The 27820-nt window shown below is 41.8% G+C and overlaps 1 protein-coding gene across 2 annotated transcripts in view; it reads right to left on the bottom strand.

The window, feature by feature from the left end:
- Positions 1 to 26687, bottom strand: part of LOC117462451 (neurocan core protein-like) — a 69195-nt gene extending 42508 nt beyond the window's left edge. Inside the window, exons 1-11 of one of the 2 annotated variants that reach the window (XM_034104695.2) lie at positions 26322 to 26687; positions 14493 to 14572; positions 9662 to 9865; positions 8527 to 8709; positions 7779 to 7953; positions 6904 to 7031; positions 4659 to 4943; positions 4091 to 4234; positions 3885 to 3965; positions 3634 to 3791; positions 2336 to 2498 (exon numbers count right to left, since the gene is read on the bottom strand). In XM_034104695.2, coding sequence (XP_033960586.1) covers positions 2336 to 2498; positions 3634 to 3791; positions 3885 to 3965; positions 4091 to 4234; positions 4659 to 4943; positions 6904 to 7031; positions 7779 to 7953; positions 8527 to 8709; positions 9662 to 9865; positions 14493 to 14565 — 1594 coding nt within the window. In that variant the 5' untranslated portion in view covers positions 14566 to 14572; positions 26322 to 26687. The remainder of the gene's footprint in view (positions 1 to 2335; positions 2499 to 3633; positions 3792 to 3884; positions 3966 to 4090; positions 4235 to 4658; positions 4944 to 6903; positions 7032 to 7778; positions 7954 to 8526; positions 8710 to 9661; positions 9866 to 14492; positions 14573 to 26321) is intronic. The other variant, XM_034104696.2, reaches the window with a different exon arrangement.
- Between the last annotated feature and the right edge of the window lie 1133 nt (positions 26688 to 27820).

Below are 27820 nucleotides of genomic sequence, written 5' to 3'. Positions count from 1 at the left end.
TATAGTCTTGAGCAGGAACAAATGTATTTACTTAGTACATATCTGACATTAACAATTATACACGTGTGCATTCTTTATAAATGCAAACCGAGTCGAGCCGACTCCGGAGGTGGCGATATTCACCTTAAAGTGGTTTGCAATCCGCCAAAAAACCGAGAGAAGAAGAAAAAGAAGAAGAAGCCGACTCCGAGCTGTCCGACTTCAGGCGAGCTTTTTGAGACCTCCCCCGGCTGCGATCGGCTATTCTCGTCTACTTTCGAGGCGAGCCGCAGCTCGTCTCAAACAAGCCTACTGACATACATGCTAGGCCCACATCATGTTATGTACACAGGAGGCTTGTTTGAGACAAGCAAGACCTGCGCAGTTGCGATTAACGTCTTGCTAGTGCGTTGCATGATGGTTAGTCATTTTGTCCGACTTGCTCTGGAGGCTCGCCCACATGAGACTTTGAAATCTCGCGGGACAAAGACGCCCGCAGCCTTGAGAGCGAGGCGAGGCGAGTTGGCGCAGTTGCTCTCCACGAGCTGCGGAAGCGAAATGCTTGATGGGAAACGGCTCGCTGGTATCTCGAGCTGAGCGCTCATTGGTGGTTTTTACCACGTGCTGCTGATGAAACTCTCCAATTGGCTGGCAAAAGTTTGTTGTTGTTTTGTGTCAGTTTCACGTCGCCACATCCATTCCCATTTTTCATCATTGTTCCACAATGTTTATCATCATGAAATTAATATCTATATATTTTATACTATACTGCTTACCGTTTTCATACTTTATATATCTTAGCATATTCATACACACTGTTCATACTGCTCACAGGCTGATATCTAGTGTATTCATACCCCACTGTTTATTCATCATTCAATTCATTCTATATGTTATTCTGTAGATTGTGTACATTACTTTCCACTTCACTGCTTGTTGCACCTGGTTAGAAGCTCAACTGCATTTCGTTGTCTCAGTACCTGTAATATGTGCAATAACAATAAAGTTTCTCTTTAAGTTAAACCAAATCATTAAAATAAAATATATTGTAATGTAATGATTTGGTTTAACCTTATTTATTGAATACATCATTTAAAATGGCAAGATTAAATCAATTTCCGCCATTGCAAACCCAGCCAGTCAAGCCGACTCCGAGTCCGAGCTGTCCGACTTAAGACGAGCTTTTTGACACCTCCCCCGGCTGCGATCGGCTACTCTCGTCTACTTTCGAGGCGAGCCGCAATGTGTCTCAAACAAGCCTAGGATCTACTTAGTTGGCCTATCCAAATGTTCTCATCATGTGCAACTCCAATGTAGGTAAATAGTATATGATAATTTTAAAATTAAACACAGCATATGTATATGATGCTACAAAAACGTATAACCCAAATATAATTTAATACATTTGTGTGTGCTAGTTCGCTAGATGTGTTGCTGCTCAGTAGGCTACACTGAACAACTGAAACGTTGACTTTAATTAAATGTATCATGTCAACAAATCTCACAAAACTGTATTATGTGAAAGCAATTAAGTTGGACCTCATATTTTATTTAAACGTAATACTATTGCTTTCAACTAACCTTATACAATTATGTGAAATCTGTTTCCATAATACATTTAAATAAAGTCACAGTTCAGTTTGTTCAGTAGACGGCATACAGGTTGGCATATTCTTCCATAATGCTATAAAGAATACACATTTTTTTTTATTTTAGCCTCTATATAATTTAAGTCAAGTAATTATTTAAATACAGGTAACAGTAACAGTGAAGCTGTGAGTGAAACCACAGCTGGAGCTTGTCAGCTACCACACCTGGAGTCAATCACAGCTCGTTAGCGGCTCTACACATCCTGAGTCTTAAAGTCCTTTCAGGAGAAGTTGAAGCTGTTCAAACTCTGCTCTCCTCGCCAGGCTCCTACTCTATCCCTTATGAGTTATTTGTTTCTATAGTTAACTCAATTCATGAGGCTTCTTTGTACTTTAATTATTGTATCATCATATTGTGTTGCCCAGCTGATCACATCACAGACCTGAATCAATTAGTGCCTCCACAGCAATATGTTCAGAATACTGCTCATGAACATTCACTGACTTCAAATCTTCCTGGTTTATAACTCAAGTGTACACATTTCCTATTTTTTGAAGCTCTTTCTTGGTTATTAGCTTTTTATCTGACATTCTCTTCTGACTTGCAAGTAGAACAAAATACAGCATCTACTTGTAAAAAATCCCTTTTATCCTTTGGACATTTAAGATATCCTAAACCCCAAAAATCCTCACTGGTAATTGTAATGCAATAATTGAAATACAATATTATGCACTGTATAATCGCACATCAGCCTTAATCCACTCACGTTTGGATGGTTCAACGGATGGCTTTGACTCCTCTTCTGTTTTTTTCGGGACTGTCTCCTCTTCCTCTGTCTGTTTGCTCGGTGCTTGGGTTCCTTCCTCGTCTTCACTCCCGGCCAGGTAGTTCCAAGGCTTCCAGACGGATTTCATGATCTTTGAGATCACCTGAAATAACGTAGATGCACAGAAATGTAGCTGGCTCAGTGATGCTGCTTAAGCCCTGAGCCTGTTTTTCAGGTCTCAGGCTCGAAAATGACATGCCCAGAACAAATGACTATATCTTCACTTCTAAAAGGGGTAAATTAATAATCTTTTTTCTCAAAGCAATGATACACTTTTGAGTTGGATGTAGAAAAGTCAGAATCAATATAGATTTTTATTTTTAAAGTAAATTCACATTGAACTATAGTCAAAACATGTAAATTATAGTTTCTGTCCCAAAAACCAGGTTTAAAACCGGAAGCTCTCATACACTCTCGTAGCTCTCATAGCAGCTATATATGGAAACTCTGGTTATTGACATAAATGTTATGATGGATTATCAGTAATCATTAGTGACACAGACACATTGGATTAACTTTCAGCAGCGTTTATATGCGTTTTAAGGCCCTTGAACACAGCTTTTGATCAGAAAACAGCAACGGTAAGAAGTATTGTCGTTTTGGCTACGTAAAGTGAAGTTGTGTGTTGTCTTTGCTGGCTTTTGCTGCCGCGAGTTTTGGGCGTGAAGTGATGATACTTATACCACTGGAATCCATGGAATCTCAGCTTTCAAACACTATCTAGTTTTGTGCAGATCCGATATACAGTATACAATATTTCTACCGTGAGTTATGTGCTAAGTGCGTTAGCACTCTTTCGCTTAGTGCTAATTCAGAGGCTCGGCGTTAGACTTGTGTTTTGTTTCGGTAAAAATGGTTAATGTCGTCAGGTAGCTGAGTTTCTTCCCATTAAGTGGGTATGACACATTCATAGTTTGTTAAATGTTAAGAAGCCCTCAGACGCTGTTTCTTGCAAGACGTGGCCGGAGCCCCCGCCCCCCGGGGGAGGTTAAAATCTTTGACTAGGGCTAAAACTAAGAATTACTTTTATCACCGCTTCATCTGCTGATTATTTTCTAGACTAATCGATGAATTGGGAATAGAAATGAAACATTACTAAAGTCCAATGTGATGATTTAAAATGAAAACAGAATTTTTCTTAAATGTACTTAAAGGATGAATCAGTAATCAAAATAGTTAGTGATTATTTTCCTGTCGATTGATGGATCGTAATAATTGCAGCTTTAGCTCAAACCAACCTTCTTGTCAGCCACAGTAGGGTGGACTGGTGGTCGGAGGAACTGGTCTGAGTCGGGTCCGGGCTCCAGTGGCTCTCCCCAGTCTGAGAGGATCTGTCCTGGGATCAGCTGGAGCGTTACAAAGGACCCTGAAGACTCTGCAGACCAGGGGTCTGAGGCTGAAGAAACAACCGAAATAGGTGTTACAATAGATCCAACTGTATAAGTGATCAATACAAATAATGAATGAATATATTAGAAATCAGCCCAACAGGCATCAGCGCTGTGAAGCGAGGCCTCGTCTTCAAGGTCGACCAATCCCGTCCAGTTTGAAGGTGAAGCGCTGCTGCCATCTGAGGAAGGATGCATTTGCAAAAAAAATCAATCTTACTGTATTTATGTTTACTGATTTGACGTTTGATCCTGTAAATAATCAGCTTCATTATGCTACTACTGATATTTTAGACAGATGTGAAACCTCTGGCAGTGGTGGTTTGCGGTGTAGTCACGTCCGGGCTGCCGGTCCCTGCAGAGTCAGCATCACTGGAGTCTGTGAGGTAGCTCCAGGGCTTCCACAGGGAGGTGTAGATCTGAGAGATGGAGCCCGAATCCTTCATTTTACCTGGGAAACAAGTTTAAGAGATTTTCTGTTCACATGGCTGTCACTGAAGGATTTGAACCAGCTTGTCTCAAAGCTTTGCTGTGTATTAATTTTGCAGTCAAGACAGAAACCGCACATCTGAAAATATTTTAATTCAACACATCCTGTTCTTGTTTCTCGCTCTCCCACTGCTGCTGTCAATCCAGCAGCTTCACAGACTTGACAGTGAGATGGATAATGTGGAACCAAAATCATTGTTGCCATAGCTACACCAGTGGCAGTGACATGTATTGTAATTGAACAATAACTACATTAACAGCACTCTTCCACAGATTTGCTTTTGGCCAGCACCTAACTTTTCAAATCCATCAGTAACGATTAATTAAATTCCTTTTCCATGATTAAGAATATTATGCAGGTGCAGATTCAGTGTCTGATTCATTACCTCTGTAGCAGTAAGCATCATACAGTGCTGTGGTATTGTCAGTTGTGCTGTTGGGTGTGATGGTGCGGACCCCCAGCTGGCCCCCCCCACAGTCCGGGCGACGCCAGGTCACAGGGTAGCGCACGCTGCCGTCAGACAGCCAGCCCGGGGCGCAGCTGTCCAAGCCGGCTCTCCACGCCAGATGGAGCTGCCCCACGGTGGCCAGCTGCCCCCCCAGGGACACACAGCGGTCTGAGGCGGAGGACAGGGACAGCCTGCCTGGGACCGAGGAGTGGAACACTTCACCTAGAGGACGGAGACAAGGGAACTTGCAGTGAAACACCTGGGTTCTGCACAGGCTTTGAAATCTATTGAATTACTTAAAAGCTTAGGCTATTGTATTCTACTTTTTCTCAACAAATCCCATGGAAAGGCCAAAACCAATAATGTTTTTCCCTAGCCTGTATGAGGCAAACATCCCAAAGCCCATTGGTTGCTATTGAAGATGTAAATCTTTAAAGGCCCCATGTCATGGTCATTTCTACTGATCATAATTCCATTGTTGAGGTCTGAATAGATTTATATTGTGCAATTTTCCAAAATCGCATTGGTTTCTCATACAGCATCTCTGTATAGTATGTGTATTCACTCTCTGTCCTAAACGGCTTGTTGGAGCTCCTGCCCCCCCTCTCTGTGAGCCCAGTGGCCGTCTGCAAGACAGCGAGACACCGCGAAACCCAGCCCGAACACACACACACCCGCAGCCTGGCTGGGAGTTTGTGTGTGGGCACATCACTGTACCCAGGAAGAAAACAATGGAAAAAGAGAAATCTCCAACGAGGCGTTCTGGGGCAGCATAGACTGGTCTTTTCTGTGTTAGAGTTTTACTCGCTACAGGGTGTACTTTGAGGGGTTTGACTCTCATAACACACAAGGGGACGGGTAATAACCGGAAAAGCATGACATGGGACCTTTAAAATAAAAATGCACAGAGGTTTAGTTACTATTTATGTTTCTTAAGTTTAAAAATTATTTGTTGGTTGTTTCACTAGATTGATTTAATTATTATTTAAAAAATATATAGAAAAAACAGAATATTGCCATTTTATATTGTAGCAAAATGCAACCATGACAGTTTGTATGTGTGTGTGTGTGTGTGTGTGTGTGTGTGTGTGTGTGTGTGTGTGTGTGTGTGTGTGTGTGTGTGTGTGTGTGTGTGTGTGTGTGTGTGTGTGTGTGTGTGTGTGTGTGTGTGTGTGTGTGTGTGTGTGTGTGTGTGTGTGTGTGTGTGTGTGTGTGTGTGTGTGTGTGTGAATTATTTAAGCAACCATTTATAATTCACTTGCATATTTGCCCCTGTGTAAATATGATGCAAATTCCAAATCCAAGTGTGGTTGTAAGTGTGTGTGCTTGTTCAAAGACTGCAAAGGCCTTAATCAGGCCAAGTTGGGTCCCATGTTGATTCATGACACACACATACACCACTGTAATGTTTCAGCTCCTATAAAGCCCAGCACTAACCCCAGCGATGTCTTCACATCGTCTGATAGCCAGTTAATAAGACCGGACCGTGCTGGATGGCAGCTGGAGCTCAAGTGGCTGGAAAATGTAAATGGCTGTGTGAACAAAAGCATCTGCTCAATGAAAAGCATTGAATGCAAACCAGTGCCTCTAAGTGCCCTCACAGATGCAGTATTTTTCATTTCTTATTAAATTATAACATTAGTAAATAAAATGGATACAAGACATTATCCGCCCCGTTGTGGATGCTACTAAATCACTTAATTTGCCTGAGATAGAGATCCTGTGATCAAGGCCATTTCCTTGTACTTTATTTGATGAAGATGGCCACAGAGCAGTTACTCACAAAAGGGGATGAATCTAATAAATCATGATTACATTGGTTTATCCAAAAACATTGTGCAGGCAGCAGTTGTTTTTATGTCGGTAAGATTTCATGCTGCTTTGATACCTGTAGATGACAGCTACTCCTCATCATGTGTTTGTGTGTGTGTGTGTGTGTGTGTGTGTGTGTGTGTGTGTGTGTGTGTGTGTGTGTGTGTGTGTGTGTGTGTGTGTGTGTGTGTGTGTGTGTGTGTGTGTGTGTGTTGTGTGTGTGTGTGTGTGTGTGTGTGTGTGTGTGTGTGTGTGTGTGTGTGTGTGTGTGTGTGTGTGTGTGTGTGTGTGTGTGTGTGTGTGTGTGTGTGTGTGTGTGTGTGTGTGTGTGTGTGTGTGTGTGTGTGTGTGTGTGTGTGTGTGTTTGTACCATCCAGTTCTTTTGCATAACAGTAAACATCAAAAAGCTCTTTCGGGTCCCTCTTCCCATAATTCCTCACTCCAGCAGAGTACTCCTTGTGTCCATAGCAACCAAGCTCTGGCAGCTGGACAGAATAGCTGTGGAGACGAACATGTGGGAGTCAAAACTGTGAATGAACCTCGTTTTACTAATCATACAGTCTTTTTAACTTGGGGACATAGTACCAACAACGTCTTAGCTCACATATCAAAGTGTATATCTTCATTAAGACTCTAAATGTCAGTTAGAAAAACATTCTTATTTGCAATCTCTTTTAAAGGGCAAGAGAGCAAAATACATTAAAATACATTAAATATCATTAGCAGCAATGGAACAATGTTGGTAAAAGGAAAAAACATGAATCTAAAGCAGATGAAATTACAAAACTGAATACTAATTAAGACTGCAGATAGTAAGATACAAGTGGAAACGAACTGTACACCAAACAATCTTAAGGTTTTGCTTGACCAATCAGATCCAGTGCCTAAATGTAGTCCCAGACACAAATGGTTTTATACTTTTCCCCACAAGTTGAATTATTATTTTAAGCAAAAATGCCTAATAATTCAGTCCAATTTCAGTCTTCAAAACGGTGAATATGAATTATGCTTTCTTGTTTTTCTATGACTGCAAATCGTTTATAATTGGGATTAGGACTGGGGGTCAAGTAAAACGATCCATTTAAACATAAAAAAACCTGGACTGATGAAGATATTGAGAAAATTATCTTCAGATTTAATAATAATAATAATAATAATAATTAATACAATTGCTTCACACAATGCAACTAGTGAGCAACACCAAGTATGTGAGGATCAACAGGAAGTTATTGAACGCCTCCTCACCGGACAGTCTGATCATCCAACCATCCCGCCGAACAGCTGGCGAAGCCGTCATAGTACGCCGCCCACAGCTGGGCAGGTGTGGCCATCTGAGCCGAGTTCTCCTGGCAGGCCCGCTGGGCGTCGGTGAACGAGAGGGCGTATCTGGAGCTGGGAGCCTGATAGTGAAACACCACGCCTACACGAGGAGACACAGGGACAGGTGGGGAGGTGTTTATCTGAGATATACAGCCGGGTTTAATGTGACTAAATCAGTGGGATGTAATCAACAAACAAGTCATTCTGGCCCCAAACAGATCAATCTAACAGTGGGTGACTTTAAGCTTACATTTCACAGATGGGCACACCGAACAATTATCATGGGTACTCACTCCAAACTCTTCAATTAAAATAATTACACAATTGCTCAAGTGGAAAACTAGATAGCAGGAACAACACAAACACACGGAGCAGTATGCTGCATTAATGAAGTCAGTCATTGTACTGATATAGTGAATCAATGTTATTAATGTTTAATTAAATACAAACGCTGAAAAGGGTTGGCAGTGCTCTTGTTTTCCAGCTGCCATTATCTATTTTACACTATCACAACAAGCCTGGATTGCAATAAATGAGAAAAATCAATGAAGAATATTAAAGTATTTGTGTGCTGCTTGGTCCGTTAGAAGTGTTTTATTCTTAATACAGTATGTCCGTTAGGCACTAAACTTTTTTCACAGTAAAGTCTCCCGTCAGTGGTTGCTGCACTTACCGGATACCACCAGGGGCACAGTGTCTCTCTCATAGTCGTTGCCCATGACAACCTGACAGTGGTAAGTGCCTGAGTCGTTGGTGCGGAGACTGGAGATCTCCATGGTAGCATTCAGAGCATTGGCAGCGTATCCTGGCAGCATGACGCGGCCACTGAAAGCCTTATTCACCTTTATTACATCACCTTTGGCACAGAGAGACAGGGTTCTTCAGTATGAGTGTCCATTGGCATCTTGCAGATAAAACATAAACTTATAAAGGGTCTAAGATACATATTAACATGTCTTCTCAATGGCTCGGTCCTATGTCAATACGCACTTTTCTGCTAAACACAGTTTAGGTCATTTCCCACGAAATACTTTTGTATTTGTCTTTACTTTTCCCACTGGGTAGTGGACGGGGATCAGCTAACAACGTGACTCTCAGTCTTCTGTAGACCATTCAGGATTCATTTACTAATTCAATGTGATTCATTTAAATCAACACAATACTGACAAAGCAAATGATCTCGAGTTAAATAATGGTTTCATTTCTAACTTTAGATTTAATTGTTGCTTATGTAGTCTTTAACATTTCACATTATAAAAATAGAAAAGGAAATTGAAATGTAATCTTTTCAGAGACGTTAATATAATCAGTATTTTTATTTAATTTGAGTGGTTTAGTTAAAAGTAACGATCTGCAGCCTAACTCCTACGTCCACCTGGTTGAAAACACTGGTGAATGGGCAACCAGTATAGTTTCTGGACCTGAAACAAATGAGTAAAAGGCACCAACACTTTAAAGGGGGGTAAATCCCATCAGTTCCGTGCTTTGACTTTGCTTAAATAATTTCACTCAAGGTTTTTTTTGAAGCATTTACAAGTTACTATTAGGATTTATGTCCTTTTAATACCAGGAGCTACAATTGTAAGCTTGTTATTCACAACTCTTTATCTCATGAGGTTTGGATTTATTCATTACATTCTTCCAGCTGAGGAGAGCTGCAGATCAGCGGGGACGATTGTGTTAACACACACACATAGTTTAATGTTAGTTTAATATAAAAACATCGATTAGCACACCTTTCAGGTTTACTCTCTAAGAACTTGAGTCTCAATCAACAGCTGACCCAGATCATCGTGTCCTACTTTTACCTTTAGCAGAAAGCACAGTCTGCTCATGAGGAGCCCCCTGTCCCTCGGCTGATCCTCTGATGCGGGTCCACAGGACGTGGGGGGGCTGAGGGGAGGAGCTGGTCTGGAGGGTGAAGACACAGGAGAGGACGGCTTTGCCTGCCAGCGTTTGTTGGACTGTAGGATGTGTGATCCTACGCATGTTAACTATGGAGGAGGCTGCACCTAGAGGACGAACAAGACACCAGAAACAATTAGATTATCTAATTAAATGTGTTGGGGGTAACTTTGCTTACAAGGGAAGAAAATAATGGACGTTTAATTGCATGTGTCTACAGTCTGACAGACATGAACACGGCTGGTGTTTGATTAAAGAGGAAATGTCTCACAGTATTCTTCACTCAGCAGAGGAGGAGATGTACAGTATACATATATGAGCTGTATATACTGTAACCTCTAAGTCTGCTACAGTAACAAGACCTCAGGGATTCATTAGCAAGTTCACATTCATGTTTCCACACAAGGAACTGCTTCTACTGTACCCGCAAAGAAACATAACACTGACCCATTATAAGAATCCCACACATAATTATATACATGTATATACACAGACAAGAGTAGAAAATGTGTGTACAAAATCACACATAAGTAATCACAGCGGCTCCAACCTAACGAGGCCTGATTATGCTTTGTTGGGGTTCCCCTTCCCTGATGTGTCATATATGTTATTGTATATGTAAATGGTCTGCAAAGGCTAACATCCCCAAAGTTCCCTCTCGAAGGAGTTTCCCACACACTCTGCCCCCCTGCCTGAAACGCCTCCATTGAACTCTTTGGTTTACTTCTATAACATAGTGACACTCGTGCTTCTATTGGATGTATGTATAGGCTAAGGGGCTGGATATCTCTAAGGGGTTGACCAATCATGACAGAGCCAGCCAGCTAACAAATCAGAGCAGACTGGGCTCTGGTCTCAGACAGAGGGTGGAAAGAGGTGCTGCAGCACAGGCAGTATGAGAAAAATAGAGCACTTGTTGAACATTAAAGCATGGAGGCACTAAATACAATTATGAACCTGGTAATGAGGAAAACATCGTCCTCTTTAATATTTTTTATTTCTAATCTAAGTTTTCATAAATGATTCAAACTGTCAGTCAAACCATTTGATTTACACTTATTTCACACTTTATTTCCGCTCAGCTACCTGTACGACGAAGCCGTACAGGTAGCTGAGCGGCTAGCCTGGTCCGGAGCAGGTTAGGTTCCAGGATAAGAGCTCAACTCAGTGAAAGCACCGCCTGCTGACCAATCAGAGCTCAGTGTGCGGAGTTTAAAGCGATCAAGTCATATTACAGGAGAAAGGAAATACAGAAATACTGCCGTTGCAGGAAAGACGGCCGGCAAAAATCCACTGACTGTGAACGTGAAAATTAATAGGATATCACGTCCCATCTTCAAAGCAATCTGACTATTGTAACATTAGCACTACTTAAATATCTGCCACAACATAAGTAACCGGATCAAAGTAATTAAGTACAGTCCCGGCACTGTGAGTGCAGACGTCGATGTGTCCCATTATCATTCATATCACATCATATAACATCATAATGTATCATTTCCTTATCTGAGTCAGTATCTTGAGTCAATCTTGAGCCGTATCTGGCCGTGCAACACTCACAGTGTCACATACTGGATGCAAAAGTATTATTTTAAGCAACACATTGATTTGACGAAACACTCGAGTCAAATGTAATTAATGATTACAGTGATATCATAAACCTGTTAATGTTTGCATTCAGTAGTGGCAGTAGCTCAGTCAGTAGGACTGGGAGCTGTAGGGTCGCCGGTTCAAGTCCCCGACCAAACCTACAAAATATGGAGTGTGGACTGCTACTTGGAGAGGTCCCAGTTCACCTCCTGCCCTGCCGTGGTGCCCTCAAGTAAAGCACTGGACACCCCCCCCCCCCCTTCCCCCCTTCCCCCCTCACTCCCATTGCTCCGCGGGTGCTGTACAATAGCTGCCCACTGCTCCTAGTACTAGACTCCTGGTACTAGGATGGGTTAAATGCAGAGGCCAAATTTCACTGTGTGTGCTCTGCATGTGTGACCATTAAAGAGGGTTTCATCCCTCCCAATTCTATTCAAACACGTTTTCTTTTACCAGCTGTATTCACCTTGCAGCTGCAACTATGTGGCTTTTATCCTGGATAAAGTGTTTAAGTAATGGACGTTTAAAGTTGAACGTCTTCATATTTGTCTAATTATAGTTGTCCATGTTTGTGATTGGTCGAATGCTCCAAATACCACCCCTTTCATGTGAACGTGCAACTAACTAGATAGAACACGGCTGGCTTGAGTTAACAAGTTGATAACCAGCGTCGTAGGACAGTTTAGCGAGAGCGCGTATCTTTTGGATTAGGTAACCCGGGTAACTCAAACATATCCAGGTTAGGTTGAACCGGCTTCGTAGTGCAGGCCTCTGCTCTCTGCTGGTTGCCATGACATGTTGGTTCCATGTTACCATGACAACATGATCACTTGTACAGACATCATCGGCTACCGAAATATTTCTTCCTCTTTGTGGCTTTATTTATATAAAAAAGTAAATAATTGTTTTGATCATAAAAGTTAATTTCCTTTTTTCATTTCACATTTACATAATGCTGATTGAGCTATCACCATGACAACTGAGCCCTCTCCTTGCTAATGAAGATTGTGAGATGTGGATGAAATCTGTAAAGACATTAGGAGGACTTTGAGTACAATTTGTTTATTGTTCTTCTTTTTTTTCATTTAGGTTTAAATATAATTAATCTGACTATATACAAATAATAATAATGAGCCGTTTTTGCTAACAAATCCGAGGAGTAACATGGACTGTGAGGCACATTAGTCCTCCTAGGCAACATAAAAACAACAAGGCAGACGACAAAATGACAAAGCTTTAATGAGCTTAAAGCACATTTGCTTAAGGATTGTGGTTTTTCTTTTCTTGTCCTCTTCATTAAAATTGTCACCATTAGCCAAATGCACCAATGTGTAGCAACTAATATGAGCGTAACGAGGAGTGAGGAAAAAACAAAGCCTTGTATGGCACTTTGCACATGGAGGAAATTAATCCCCTTAAGATATTTCCATCTGCATTTAGATTGGACGGCTTTCACCAGCTGAACCCCCTGAGAGCATCTCGCTGTGCTGAGCCTCTGCTGCCTTCCCCCAAAATCAGATGTAATCACAGAATCACAAATACCAGAGACGAGCACGAGAGCCAGAACAACACAGAGAGAGGAGAGAGAGAAACCCGGAGATGAAGATGGAGGAAAAAGAGAGACTTTGGATGACAAGTGGGCCCTGTAGCATGGAGGTGGTGACAGATGGGACAAAGAGAGAGCTGTTAGTGACATGAAAGGACACTCTCTATCATTAACAGATGCCGTCTCTTGTTCCTGTCAGGCCTCTTTCAGAGTCCATATGCTGTAAACTGCAAGGAGGCTTTCAAGGCCGATATCAATGTTTATTAAACTGAAGGGACTGTACTGAGTTTGATCCTTTCATGCCAAAAATAATGTTGCATAAAACATATAATAAGGAAATAAAGGCAACAAATCATACAGTGGGATGTTTAAGTGTGAATGATTGGTTTTGACAGAGGAAATTGACCATTGATAAGATGAATAAGGTTTAACTACTTGGTTTTTCAGGAAGATTTTAATTGCATCTCACAATTTGTAATGGCAGTTGACTTAGTTGTTTAAATTGTTGTTGTAAATAATATGTATTTCTTAAGTGCAATAGTTGTACACACTTGTAATTCTGTTTATAGCTCTACAAAAAGGTGAGTAAATATACCTTGACATTAGGAGTACCTTCCACGTTTCCACCTTTATACTACGCTTTTTCATAACTAAGGTAGCCAAGGTTGAAACACATTTGAATCAAACAGCTTTAAACTCCACGTGTTCTTGTTAGTAGGCTGAACATGTTGTGATTAACAGAACGGTGCAGAGATGATTGATGTTCAGTATTTACCATTAACCCGGTACCCTGCCAGCTGTCCATCAGTAAAACTCTTAGAGTGAATGATGTTATCCAGATGTCCCAGTTCAGTATATCGTGGGACATTGTTGACTACTTGAGGGCAACTTTGTGATGAACTTGAACATTACTGACTCAAAACGGTCACGATTCATAATATATATACTTTTACTCATGTTAAAACAACATGAAACACAATGATGCTGTCTACTAGTCTGTACTGATTCACAGTCAACACCAACACGACTGAATGTGGAGCAGTAACTTTCCGCTGTCAAGCAAAGTAATGTTTTAATTTTGGAAATGAGTATGCAGTTTATCCACTTAATGAAAACCCAGGCTGACCAGCTCCCATCATGCATTATCTTTACCACAGGCAGTCAGCAGGCTGCACGTGGGACCTCAAACCTGCGATAGTTCCCACCAGATGTATGCTCTGAGATGTATTATCTTTTTGTTCCATAATCGTGAATTGTATGTATAGTTGTAAGGAACAGATGGTCTACTAAACTTGCAGAAATAGGTTTGGATTTGTTCCAGTTCAGTCCCACCGAGCATGTCTGCAAAACCCCCAGCATGTCAGCTCTCTCTTTCAACAATCAAATGAGTGCAGACCTGTCTTCTGTATTCATGTCTATGGGATGGGAGCTGATGTTCTGTGTAATCTGCTCCAGCTGCTTCTCTTCCCTATCCCTTTTTTACAAAAGCCACTTATGTGCCGACATCACCTGTTACTATTTTCCTTAATTTCCTGCAGTTCCTGGAGATGCAGCAGTTTATGGAAACAATGAGTGGCGGTAGGAGACGGATAACTTACCTTCTCCTAAAAAGACCGACAGCATTAGAACAAAGAGGATCAGCCGCCCAGCTGCACACAGATTCAGAGCCATCCTGGACCTGCAGAGGGACAGAGGAGAGGAAACAGAGAGGAGAGAAGTGAAGCTGGATGATGAAGGAACACAGACATGCCAGTGAACAGAGGTTGAAATATAGATATCTGAGTGTAAAACAAAGACTTCCAAGACACTTCCAGACAATAAAGTTCATGGTGTTCATCTTTCTGTTTAGCGACATATAAAATATTTGAGATAAAAGGGTCTCCATCTTTCAAAATGTATGCATGTCATCATAATAAAGCATTGCTACATATGTTCATTCATTGGAGTCCAGTGTTGCCATCCTCATCATAACATGCTTTGTCTTTGAGGTCAACCTTAAATAGGTGTATTGCATACAAACAGGAAGTACAAATTAATTGCTTTACAAATTCAACTTTGTAACATGCATAGGTTGTCATTTCATGCTAAAGAACATGAAATAAAAAAGAACTAAATATGTTGGTCTATAATTCATCAAACAGGTCCAGTATCTGGGTTTTGTCATGTGGGTTTGTACGAATCATTAAATGAGAAGCAAAATATAAAAATGCGATATAAATGGAGAATATTTCAATGACAGGTGACAGACAAAGAGAAGCTTGCATGGCTGTTTTGGTTTACAAAAACCTCTTCAAAATGAATTACACCAATTAAATCCCCCCCTCCCCACACACACACACACACACACACACACACACACACACACACACACACAATAAATGTCGCTCTTTTAGAGGAACACATGATGAGGAGTAGCTGTCATCTACAGGTATCAAAGCAGCATGAAATCTTACCGACATAAAAACAACTGCTGCCTGCACAATGTTTTTGGATAAACCAATGTAATCATGATTTATTAGATTCATCTCCTTGTGTGAGTAACTGCTCTGTGGCCATCTTCATCAAATAAAGTACAAGGAAATGGCCTTGATCACAGGATCTCTATCTCAGGCAAATTAAGTGATTTAGTAGCATCCACAACGGGGCGGATAATGTCTTGTATCCATTTTATTTACTAATGTTATAATTTAATAAGAAATGAAAAATACTGCATCTGTGAGGGCACTTAGAGGCACTGGTTTGCATTCAATGCTTTTCATTGAGCAGATGCTTTTGTTCACACAGCCATTTACATTTTCCAGCCACTTGAGCTCCAGCTGCCATCCAGCACGGTCCGGTCTTATTAACTGGCTATCAGACGATGTGAAGTCTGATTTGATGTTAGACCACACACAGAGTCTTAGAACAAAAAATGATTGACTCGTATGACAACCACTCCAAAAGTAAAAGACTGGATTCAGTTTTGGCACGCTGCAGTGAGAAGGCACTTCTGGTACAATACTATAGCACAACATATTGAGGAAATCCTACCGCATCAGAAATGAGCTGCTGACTTTGCCAGAGGATTTGGCTTGGGGCCCGAAGCTTTCAGCTGAATGGAAAGACTCCCGAGAGTTTTATAGCCCTGCACTGGTATGAAATGAAGAAGACGGCGAGAGTATGCTGAAGGAAAACAAGCTTGACTTTAAACTCTAATCCTAAGGGGAGTTAGGCATCCAAATAACTATTCATTTAAAAGTGATTGGTTCCGTATATTTCCCTGACAAAATCAACAGTGAGTTGCAATGGACCAAATTAAGAGTTTCGTGTCCAACGAGTTTGGGCGATCTCAATCTCAGTGATCTAAGTGAATTATTTATCCAGGAAATCAGAAGAGCTTTTAGCATTCACCAAGGTAACAGCAGCTCAACCCTTCAGCATGCCTGATGCTGAAAAAGAAGATTATGCAACACCAGTTCAAGCCTTTATAAATTACAGGAATAATGGTCTCTCTCTTCTCTGACCATGTGAAAGCGCAGTAAAACCTTCAACCGTATACAACTGGAGTGTGTGAGAGAAATAGAAACATTCCTCCCAGATAAGTAAAGCACTCTGTGACACCTGCCGAACTAAACTGCCATTAACAACAATTTGTTGAAGGATTTTTTTATCGTTGGCAACCAAGTCTGGACTGTTGGAAAAAGGGGGAGTTCTGGTGGGGGTGAGACGCTGCTGTGCCACACACTTTGAGGCAACCCATCCTGAAGGTGGGTCAGGACCCTGTGATGGGCCGTGACAGATTGGGGTTGAGCCGTTGGACACTTTGCATGTAGAAGGCCCGGACCATTGGTGGAGCTAGCTGGGTGGGTGACAAGGGATTTCTAAAGGCTTGGAGAGGGTCATGACACCGAGGAGTTTGCCCAGCTTTGTAAGCAGAGAGCATTAGAGAGCGTTGTATTGGAAAACCTGGGACTGGCAGGGGCCCAGAAGCCACTATCCACAGCAACAGAATACAGAGTTCAGCCTATGGACATCTCTATGGCCGCTTTACAACCTACATTGCTGTGTGTTCTATAGACGAGCGCCTTTCAAAGTGTTACTAGAGGGGATTTACAACATACAGTGCATTGGCTATGCAATGACACCAGCCGCATACTAACCAGCACCTCCTTTTGTTGAGGACGAGACATCAGATGTCTTGAACGCCTCCCTCTAAATCGCCCCCCCCCCCTTCACTTTCACAGGCACAGCTGTGTCTTGAGGAGAAAAGAGCCAGAAGTCTCTAAAATGCTTCAGTGGACATCAATGTGGATGTCCGTCCGACACATTTTCACGATGTTGTCTGAATAGGATGCATTCTTAGCTCATTGTGAGTGCGGACGAGCGGAGTGACAGAGATCCAAAGAGGGCTAACAGACGAGGTTGGCAGACCTAGATCACGGCTCAGCACTAAGCTGTCAATCTGTTGAAGCAGGAGACCCACTGGCCTCATGTTCATCATGACCAAAATCTCCTTCGGTTCAGCCGTTGGTGGGAAAATTGCTTGAAGGAAAAGACATGAAGAGTGTGGAAGAACTCATGTCAGCTGCTGTTGAGGCTATGAGGTAAATCACATTTGTGAGCACAGCACGACAGCTTTATGCTGACAATGCCTCTATCATGCTACATTGAAGTGTGTGAGTCTCTGAGTCTCTGAGTGTGTGTGTGTGTGTGTGTGTGTGTGTGTGTGTGTGTGTGTGTGTGTGTGTGTGTGTGTGTGTGTGTGTGTGTGTGTGTGTGTGTGTGTGTGTGTGTGTGTGTGTGTGTGTGTGTGTGTGTGTGTGTGTGTGTGTGTGTGTGTGTGTGTGTGTGTGTGTGTGTGTGTGTGTGTGTGTGTGTGTGTGTGTGTGGTTGTAAGTGTGTGTGTGTGTGTGTATGCGTGCTTGTTCACAGACAGCAAAGGCCTTAATCAGGCCAAGTTGGGTCCCATGTTGATTCATGACACACACACACACACACACACACACACACACACACACACACACACACACACACACACACACACACACACACACACACACACACACACACACCACTGTAATGTTGCAGCTCCTATAAAGCCCAGCACTAACCCGATCGATGCACAAGGTAGGTCAGTGAGTTTCACCCTCTGCATCATGTTCGCAAAGCATGAGCACAAACACATTGGCTAAATGCATTATAAAACACACACGCCAATACAAACACACACACAAACTGGCAGCTGGGAGGTAAGCTTCCTGTATTACAGTTTGTTAATTGACCCCCATAATGCATTTTACAAAGATAACAGCGGGAGATTTCCTGAAAAGTCAGAGGAGTCTTTAACAATGGGTCCCGGACTTCAGAAAGAAGTGGATTTAAATGATGTTCACTTTCAACAGGTGACTTTGCTACCATTACTGACACATTTTATAGCCTCACTTTATGGCTGGCTGGCAAATTAACACCAACTCCATGTTTGTAGTTCTGGTTTAGAGTTTAGAGACTCCAAACATGCTGTTTTAGATAACATTGGAATTCAAATGTCAATCGTTATAAAGATAACCCTGCTTTCATGCTTACGATAGAAAAACATACCTGGGTAAAGATTTTACATTTTTGTATTTTCAAACAATATGTTTCACTTCGGGACATACCAGGGCTTTTGGGAAATGTTGCTGGAGTCTTCCCAAACCATATAGCCTACAGCAGCAATAAAAGACTCAAATAAAAAAAAATAATGAAACCATAATGTTTTTCTTTCTGCCTCTAAATTTGAAATACAATTGTTCTCCACCATAAAGAAAGAGCTCAAGCTCGTTTTGCACCTTTGGGAAATGAAGTTTTCTTTTGTATTTTTACAGGAAGTTCCAACGTCTTTCTTGGGCGACAGCACTATGAAAAGAGTAAGCAGCTGAATTAATATCTAAAAATACAAGGTGCTAAATAAAAGAGGCTGAGGACTTTTCATAAATCTGTACTCTTAGACTTCGGGATGGAAAACGGAGCCAGTTTTAGCCATAAGGAGTCAAAGTGTGGCTCTTGTGTTCCGCTCCTGGGACCTGACAGAAAATGTGATTTCTCTCCCTCCCTTTTTCTTTAATCATCTCTCTCAAACCTATTACCTCCAGAGAGCGGCAGAATAACAGCTCCGGATGAGTGACAGACAAAGTGGTGAGCTGGGAGAGGAAGAGGAATGAAAGGAAGGTCATTTTATCCCCGTTGTGACATTACTTCTCTGCTATGATGAGAGCTCTTCAGAGAATCAGCTGAAGCTTCCTCCATGTGCTGTTTGCAGGAGTTGCTGCATCTTGATATATTCCTGGCAGAAATGATGTGTACTTACACAAACACAATTTCCCTTACCCAATTATAAATAATACAGCAATGATATGTTGCAGTGGCCATAACAGAGATTTTAAACCGGACTACATCAATATCAATTGCTTAATACATTAAAAAAATTAAAATAAACACTCTTAGAGGAAAGGAATCAGGTATTTACTTCCTGCTACATTCAAGCACACTTTTCCTCACACACACACACACACACACACACACACACACACACACACACACACACACACACACACACACACACACACACACACACACACACACACACACACACACACACACACACACACACACACACACACACACACACACACACACACACACACACACACACACACACACACACACACAGACTAATCACACAGACTAATCACACTCAAAGCAACTAATGACTCATGCAGCTCTACTGGCTTCAGATGGAGAGAGGACTCTGGAAAGCTGGTCCCTGCGATTGGAGATGACACACTCCTTCCTCTCACACAGACACCATTGATCTCACTGGGCATGGAGACAAAGGTTATTTAAACCAGCTTACTAAGGAGAGGCCAACTTTAGATTTGGCTCTAAGTTTGTGCAGTAGGGCCCAGAGAGCAGGCAATTCACATCACTCTGAAGGCTCCTCAACCGACAAGTGAAGTGGAAAAAGAGACTAATGCTTGTAGTTCCTGTAAGTAGGTAGTTACAGGGTTCCTGTTGTTTTCTTTAATGATTCATTGGTGCACAGTAACCTAAGGGGAAATACACCGATGTGATGTTTAGTGCATGTATCAACAATTAGTGCAAACCTGTGAGAGATTGACGGCTCTTATAACATCCACCTGTTCTGACTTCCTGTCTGGCTGCTGTGGAGCGACACTCAGCAGACCTGCAGCGGATGATGCTCATTTTCTCTCTCCACCTTTTTATTCTCAGCCACTTTATGGCACCATTGTGCGCGTGTTATTGTGCAAAAGGAGTACGTTTCACTACATGAGATACAATGTATGTAAGCCAACTGGGAGTCGGAGAAAACAATCTATTTGAATACATTAGATTAACATATGAGCAAGCTGCACTATTTACAAGTGTGCACCGTTATATAGACAGTCTATGGTGTGCACATACATATGCTGGATGTATTGGAACAGCTTTTAGAGGAAATAGAAACGAGGGAGAGCCAGAAAGTGACCTCGGCGGAATCAATCATCGCTTTGTTCTGTAATGGATCCAAAAGGATTGAACACACACTGACATCAAGTGATTTGTTAACAATGAACCTCCTCACTGGTAGAGGAATAATGTTTTTATAGAAAGACTTTAGAAAAAAAAGAAGGCCATTTTTATTTGAATTGTAAAGTATTTGCCTTGGAGTGATTTGATTCAGAATGGTTCTGCCTAGGACAAATAAAAAGACTGATGTAAAGCAAATATTAATTGATTTAAAACATTAAAATACTTGAATACAACATTTTTAGTTGTTGTTTGTCATATCACTTAAACATGTTATGTGATAATGATTTTTTTTAAATAAAACAAATCAAACATGTATGAGTAGTACTTTGCATAGTAATGTACATTTAAATCTACTAAATACTGACAAAAATCCAATTAAATGTTTGGCCTCCTGGGGCTATGGTTATAGCCTAGTATACGTTAGTCAGGCAGATGTGTTTTCATACAGAGGTTGATGAGGAAATCCAGCCGACACATAAGAATATATTTCAGTCAAATATCCACTGTGCTGTTTGCTCTGTTTTTGGTCTCCACCCACTCTTGAGAGGCACGTCTGACTCTTAAGCAGCCTAACACTGCTCTACTATATGTTTACCAGCTGGTCGCCATGTTTGTTTAACTGTCAGGAGGCTGATGAACCAAAACAATCAAGATGAGAAAAACAACACAACAAAAAGTGCAGAAAGATGCTTAAATGCTGAATCCATAGTTATTGTTCAAGCAGATTTAAAGACAATGAGGATCATGCACATTTGAGGTAAATTGTTGAAGTGAATAGCAATATTGAACAGGATATTGACAGCCAGAGGTCTAATCTATATATATACGTAAGTAGCCTCTCAGCAGCTGGGTTGTAAAAGCACCAGAGGTCAAAGGTGAAGGTCCTGAGGTCAGCACTTGGTAACAAAGTCAATAAAGGATCAGGTGCAGGAGACGCAGCTATCATATTAACTATATTAGTCTATGGCCACACACACACACACACACACACACACACACACACACACACACACACACACACACACACACACACACACACACACACACACACACACACACACACACACACACACACACACACACACACACACACACACACACACACACACACACAGCACAACCACATTTTCCTCCACAGGGAAAGGTGGTCAGGAAGAAGCTTAGCTGTGAAATGACATGAAATAATAGACAAAAACATAGTTATGCATCGTGCTGGGACCACATCCAAAAACATCCTCAGCTTTTATACCATGCTGAGTCTGTGGAATATTAACAAGGTGAAGAAAGACAAAAAACACTCTGTCCTTCAAGAGTTTACCACCAAGGCCCACAGCGGCAGAAACCATGTCCTCATTCTAGAAAATTGAGTGTTCATGTTTTAAACGGTGGAACGTTGAGAAACAAATACATGTAAAAAAAACAGCAGCAATCGCTGTAAGCTACCTCTTTGAAAGTGACTAATCATTCTAATCCTCTCTGAGTTGCATAGGCGGATACAAACTTTGGTTCAGCCTTAAAGAGCTTCTTCTTAGCCGACTGTGAAGCCAAACATTTGTCTTGCACCAGTCACTGCCTTAGAGGAGAGCCTCTGGCCAAAGACAAAGAGAGGGACCCTTCTCTTTGTGTGGCTGAGCTGTTCAGCTGTGGTCTCATCTACTCTTGTAATGATTGGCCTGGTGGGCTGCTTTAGTCCCTCCCAGGCTACAGACTGGAGTTGATTGATGGATGGGTCTGCCCAATCCCTTTTGGGTCTTGTCGACTGGGGATTCACTCGGGTTTCAATATTCCAGGGAGAGATGAAGCCATTGCGTTTCTATCCAGCCACTCAAAACACATCTATTCAGGGTTATTTTTCTATTTGACAAATGTTTGAGGAGGGACTGTTGGGCTCTGAGATTTGGGAGCTGTCCAGTGCTGAAAACGTGAACCGTTTTAGCTCCAGTCACTGTGAAGTCATTGTTAGTCTAAAGCCAATTCCACTTCTGGCTGTTAACGCATCACAAAGTTCAAACACAGCATACAATCTCTACTTTAGTTCACAGTCTAGTTCACAGTTGGATCTGCTGTTTATAAATGACTGCTTGTAAAAACTGAACAAAGGATCATGATGCATGTTCTGCTTTGTACATCACGAGCATCTGATCCAAACCAAATCTACTTATGTTCAGGTCAGTATAGCCATAAAGCAACAAGCCTTTGGCTGACTCAGAGGTGAAGCTTATTTTGATCGTCTGTATAAGCGAGCGCCGGTTCTGATTTGCATTTTTATGGCGCTATTTTGTTAGCTATTAACGCTGCATTAGAGGGGGATGGACCCCATAATCACCAGAGTGACATATTGGAGTGGGCACTTTTATACCATAGAGAATAATATAAAACCCTGGCAGAGAATGATCTTGTTTCTCTTCAAAATACGCCATCTGCGAGACTTGAGACAAAACTGCTCACTGATTGCATTCCTCCCTTTATTCCCTATCACTAACAACTTTTTAAATTATCAACTGAACAACAGTTTGTTTTCTCCGTCCCAGTTTATAGAATGTCATAAAATTGTGAAAAAGGCCCGCCACAAATTTCGAAAGCCCAAGGTGACGTCTCAAAGCCGTTTGTTTTGTTCGACATACAACCCAAAACAGAAAAGCATTGAGCTTACAATGATGTAATGCATAGAAAAGCAGCAACTTGTGATATGTGTTCATAACAGTTGCTGCTCCTAATTGAACTGGTTTTGTTGATAAAATGCTAGAAGATAGAGATATATTTTGTTCTATTTGTCCAGTTAAATGCAACATAATTCAGTTTACTGTGAACAAAGACAAAGAAAAGCTATACACTCTCACAATTACCGAGAGAAACAAGGAAACATTTGACATCTTTGCTTGAACAATGGCTTAAAACCCTCCTAATTCTTTTTCTGTGGATCTACCGCTTCTTTCATGTATCTAAAAGCATCAGACATTACTTCCTGTTCCCATCTCCCAGTGATGCAAAGTGACTCCTGGAATTGCAGCCGTCTCAGAGTCAGACATGATAAACAACACTGAGACTGATTAAGTGCAAAGTGTGCAGCAACAGACAGCGAGGAAGCGGACCTTTTCCTTCCCCACAACACCGCTCTCTGATCCCTCGGCTCGTGTGAATGTCGTCACGCACACATCTCTACTGTACTGTATGCGTGCCGGGCTCATGGATGCACTTTCAAAGACACACATGCACACATCCGGACAGAATGAAAAATGCATGCTGTAAACTTTCAGCATGGGCCTCTTAGCCTCATTCCTCACTAGTCTCCTCATGCTCATCCCACAGGCATTACTGCTCTGTTATCTCTCACACACGGGCTATATTTCCTCAGCTCGGGTAGGTCTAAAGAAGGGGTGCCCAACCAGTCGATCGCGATCGACCGGTCGATCGCGGGGAGATTCCCAGTCGATCGCGAGATGTGTCTAAATATAGAACAACAATGTTCTGTTTTATCGTTAATGTCCTGTAACATAATCTTCCTGTGCCAGAATAATGCACTTGAACGCATCAAAGCTTTGTGATTGGCCGGCGTGACCCCATGTGTCAGGGCGTGGCTGGTGGGCAGTGAGCAGTGCACTAGTTCCCTGACGTTGTCCGTGTCAACGGGAGTGACAGTCTTGACACCTATGCTTGACACACAAGACCGCAATTATGGCATAAGCAAAAAAGCCCAAAATATATAATGTTCACTCCGAGTGGGAGGATGATTATTTGTGTATGTATTCCAAGTCCATCTGTCTCATCTGCAATGCGAGCGTGGCTTTATCGAAGAAGGGTAATTAAGGAGCGGCATTTCAAAACAGTGCACAAACGCTACGAGACGGAATTCTCTCCTAATTCTGCCCTACGCTCCCAAAAGGGGAGGGGCCTGAGAGGACAGCTAAATGCACAGCAGTCCATTTTCACCAGGCCCAACAACAAGAGCAAGGCTGCTACCAGAGCATGTTATCGTGTCAGTCACGTTCTTGCGAAACACATGAAGTCTTTCAAAGACGGTGAAGTTGTGAAAGAAGCTTTCCTGGAGGCTGCGACGCACTTTTGGGGGACAGTAAAAATAACAGTAGCATTTTAACAGGTTTTTGATATAATAAAAAAATTAAGTTAGATACCGTTATTAATCAGCAGTAAGTTTTAGTTTGTTTGAACTTATTCATTATAATTATTGTACAAAATGGTATAAGAATGCAAACATTAAGATCTGTTCTGTTTAAATTGATTATAGTCTATTATCAATTCAGGTTAAGAAACTAGTGTTGCTTGCATCCTATTTTAAAGGAATTTCTTTTTATAATCTACTAAAATGCAACAAAAAAAGGGTTTGATTCTATTAATTTTGTCTTTTTTATTGCATTTTGGCAGCAGATTCCTGTGTAGCTTCAGATCTGAGTTGTCTTATTAGTAAGCCTCATTTATACTTTTGTAGCAACACTATTTTTATATAATGGCAAAGAAAGGGTTCAGAGTCTTTTCTTTTTCCCTGTGTCATATGTGGCAGCACTGTTCAATGTTTCTTGAAAACATTACCCACTATAGTATGTGACGTGTGAATAAACTCCAACTCTGTATCAACAACACTGTTGTGTAACTTCAGTTAAATACTTGTATGTGTGTAGATTAGAAAGAGGAAAGATAAAGGATCTGCAGTATTTTATGAAGTATTAATCGTACGAAGGTCAGTAATGGCTACGCCTCTCTCTTTGGACTGGTAGATCTCGGCAGACTGGCAACTTTAAAAGTATCTCTCGGTTCAAAAAAGGTTGGGCACCCCTGAAAGTGTGGCGTTGCCTGCCACGTCCTGACACACAGCTGGTGGTTGCCGCACTAACAAGTCAAAGAAGAAAAGACTTTGGAGTCTTTTGAACCTACACAGAATAGGCTTTATTGGCTGCAGGGGCTCTTATATTCTCAGACAACACAGCTCATTTGTCAAGGTGACTCCTTCACTGTGATGTGTGAATGCCACAGTTTGTTTACAGAGCACAAAGTCATTAATACAAGAATTTCAAATATGTTTTCCTTGGCAGCAGGTAATCACTCATTTTACCATACTTGAGTATTTCCAGAGTTAGTTTACAAGGCGCAGAGACTTTGATGTAAAGATAAAGTACTGTGTGATCACTGATAATCCAGTTTACCTCACAGGGTCTTTGATGTCCTGCCCAGGTGACAGCTCTGGAGGTGGACCAACATAACATCTGAATTTGGCAGTTATTCAACACATGTTGTTTGTTCACCAAGTGACTCTGATTTACATAATAGATTTCACAAACACCTGTTCAAGTGTTCAGATCTGCTTCCACAATTGCATCAGTCAACAGAAGGCGCCCTCCCCCTTGTCTTTTGATGTTATCATCTGTACAGGATGATTTAAAATATGTATGTGCATCTAAAGCTCTTAAGTTCTTATGAAGACAAGAGCTCTCCAGAGAGGAAACCATGTAAAGGACACACCAACAAGGTTACTAGCTGCATTTATGATTAATGCATGCATGCCTCTACATCGTAAATATAGAGCAATATTAAAAGCTATGAGCTGTAAATAATTAAAGATATCCCACACGGGTGCGATTTGTGTGCGTCTCAAATCGTGAGAGAGGTAATGCGTTGATTGGTGCTCGGGAAATAATAAATACCTCTAACATATGCAAAGAATTTGATATGGATGGATGGGCAATGTGAAAAAAATGTGTTTTGTGCATATCGCAACCAACAAATGCACGGACTTAAAATCCTATCCGAGCAGCTGAGTGGTCTCAGACGGCTTCTAACACCCGGTGACTTCACACACTGACCAAATGATTGATTTCATAAAGCCATGCATGCGAAGTGAATTATTTCCGTTACTTCATTCTTACCTTTGCTGATAAACCGAGACGCGTCCCAATGGTGCAATCCTGAGGAATGTGCTCTCCTCAGTGCAGGTGCTCCCCAAAGCTCCCACAGGGTGCAGACACGGAGAAACAGCACTTTGCGGAGCAAACCAGACCGGGTGAGTGTGAGCACCGGCGCTCCACAACTTGGACTTTTCACTCCTTCTCCAACGTTATCCTCGCCTCGCTGAGCTGCAGCCTATACGCCGTTCATTCCTCACACACACACACACACACACCGATATCTGCCAGATCGGAATATATGCACACACACACATACACACACACACACAGCAAGGTGCTGCCTCCGACCCCCTCCTCGCCAGCATCAACGCTGAGGGAGAGAAGCAAGATCAGTTTGAACAAAGAGGCAAGCGGTGACAGGCAGACGGCTCCAGCGCCCCCATTCAAAGAGGGGGAGACACAGGGAGGGGGGGGGGGGGTGTAGGAGAGAGGGGGGGGGGGGGTGTACTTGTATGACCATAATCCGATTCCTACATAAACCTCAAAGGTTGATCCCGTGCCTGTAAATTAAATTCAAATTTACCCATGAGCTTACCATGACAGTCTGGCCATCAGCTAAACCCCCTGATATCCTCATGTCACATCCTCTGTTATACACTGCTCCTGTGAATCAACTGAACTTGTGTAATCACATATAACCCTCAGGCCTTCTGCTCTAATGAGATAAACAAAATAAAGAGCATACTGTATCTACCCAATTAACGTGTGCAGGAATAACATTTTGACTGATGCTGAGCAGGATTCAATGTGAAAACACAGCTGCCTCAGCCGCAGCTCACAACCTGGCAGCAGCCAACATCTCTACACTGCAGCCGGGTCAATACACACCCAACAGTCTTCTTCATTAGCACATTATGAAGAAGAGCTTGTTTGTTGCTGGTGGCAGCTCTGGCCGTCTGACTGCTGCAGGTCCAGACACCGATTCCTCTCAATGATAACTAAACGCTCGAGATGGTTTTTGAATGATGCATCTTTTCCCTTGAGTGATGGAGGCAGGAGTTGTTTTTTGGAGTCGTAATAGAGCCACTAATCATGGTCATCACATTAATTCAAAACTGAAATATTTGATGAAAATAGCACTTTTGTCTGTTTATTTGAGGCCTTGTAGAGAGTTGGTTTAAAAGAATGAAGGTAACATGTTTATAATTGTAAATGTATCAGTGTTGACGCTTTAAATGATACAAATCAAAGCCAGGCAACTGAAAAAGCTTTTGGTTTTGACTTTCATTTAACCCCATTCTAACCCAAATGTTGTTCAACTTTATTTCAATTTGTAGTGTATCCAGTTTCCAAAGGTACTTATCAGGCTGGATTTTGAAATATATATATATACAAAAACACATTAGGAATACTTCCATTTTGATAGTGCACACAGGGGTGTGTTGTGCAGTAGAGCTCCCTGGAGCAGTTTCCTGAGGCCTTTGCAGTAAAACGTTCAGTTTAGATCTTGTTCATCTCGT

This window comes from Pseudochaenichthys georgianus, chromosome 17 (genome assembly GCF_902827115.2).
Source record: "Pseudochaenichthys georgianus chromosome 17, fPseGeo1.2, whole genome shotgun sequence".
Taxonomy (NCBI): Eukaryota; Metazoa; Chordata; class Actinopteri; order Perciformes; family Channichthyidae; genus Pseudochaenichthys; species Pseudochaenichthys georgianus.
Note: the sequence above shows the minus strand (reverse complement) of the source record. Positions and strands in the feature narration are given on the sequence as shown.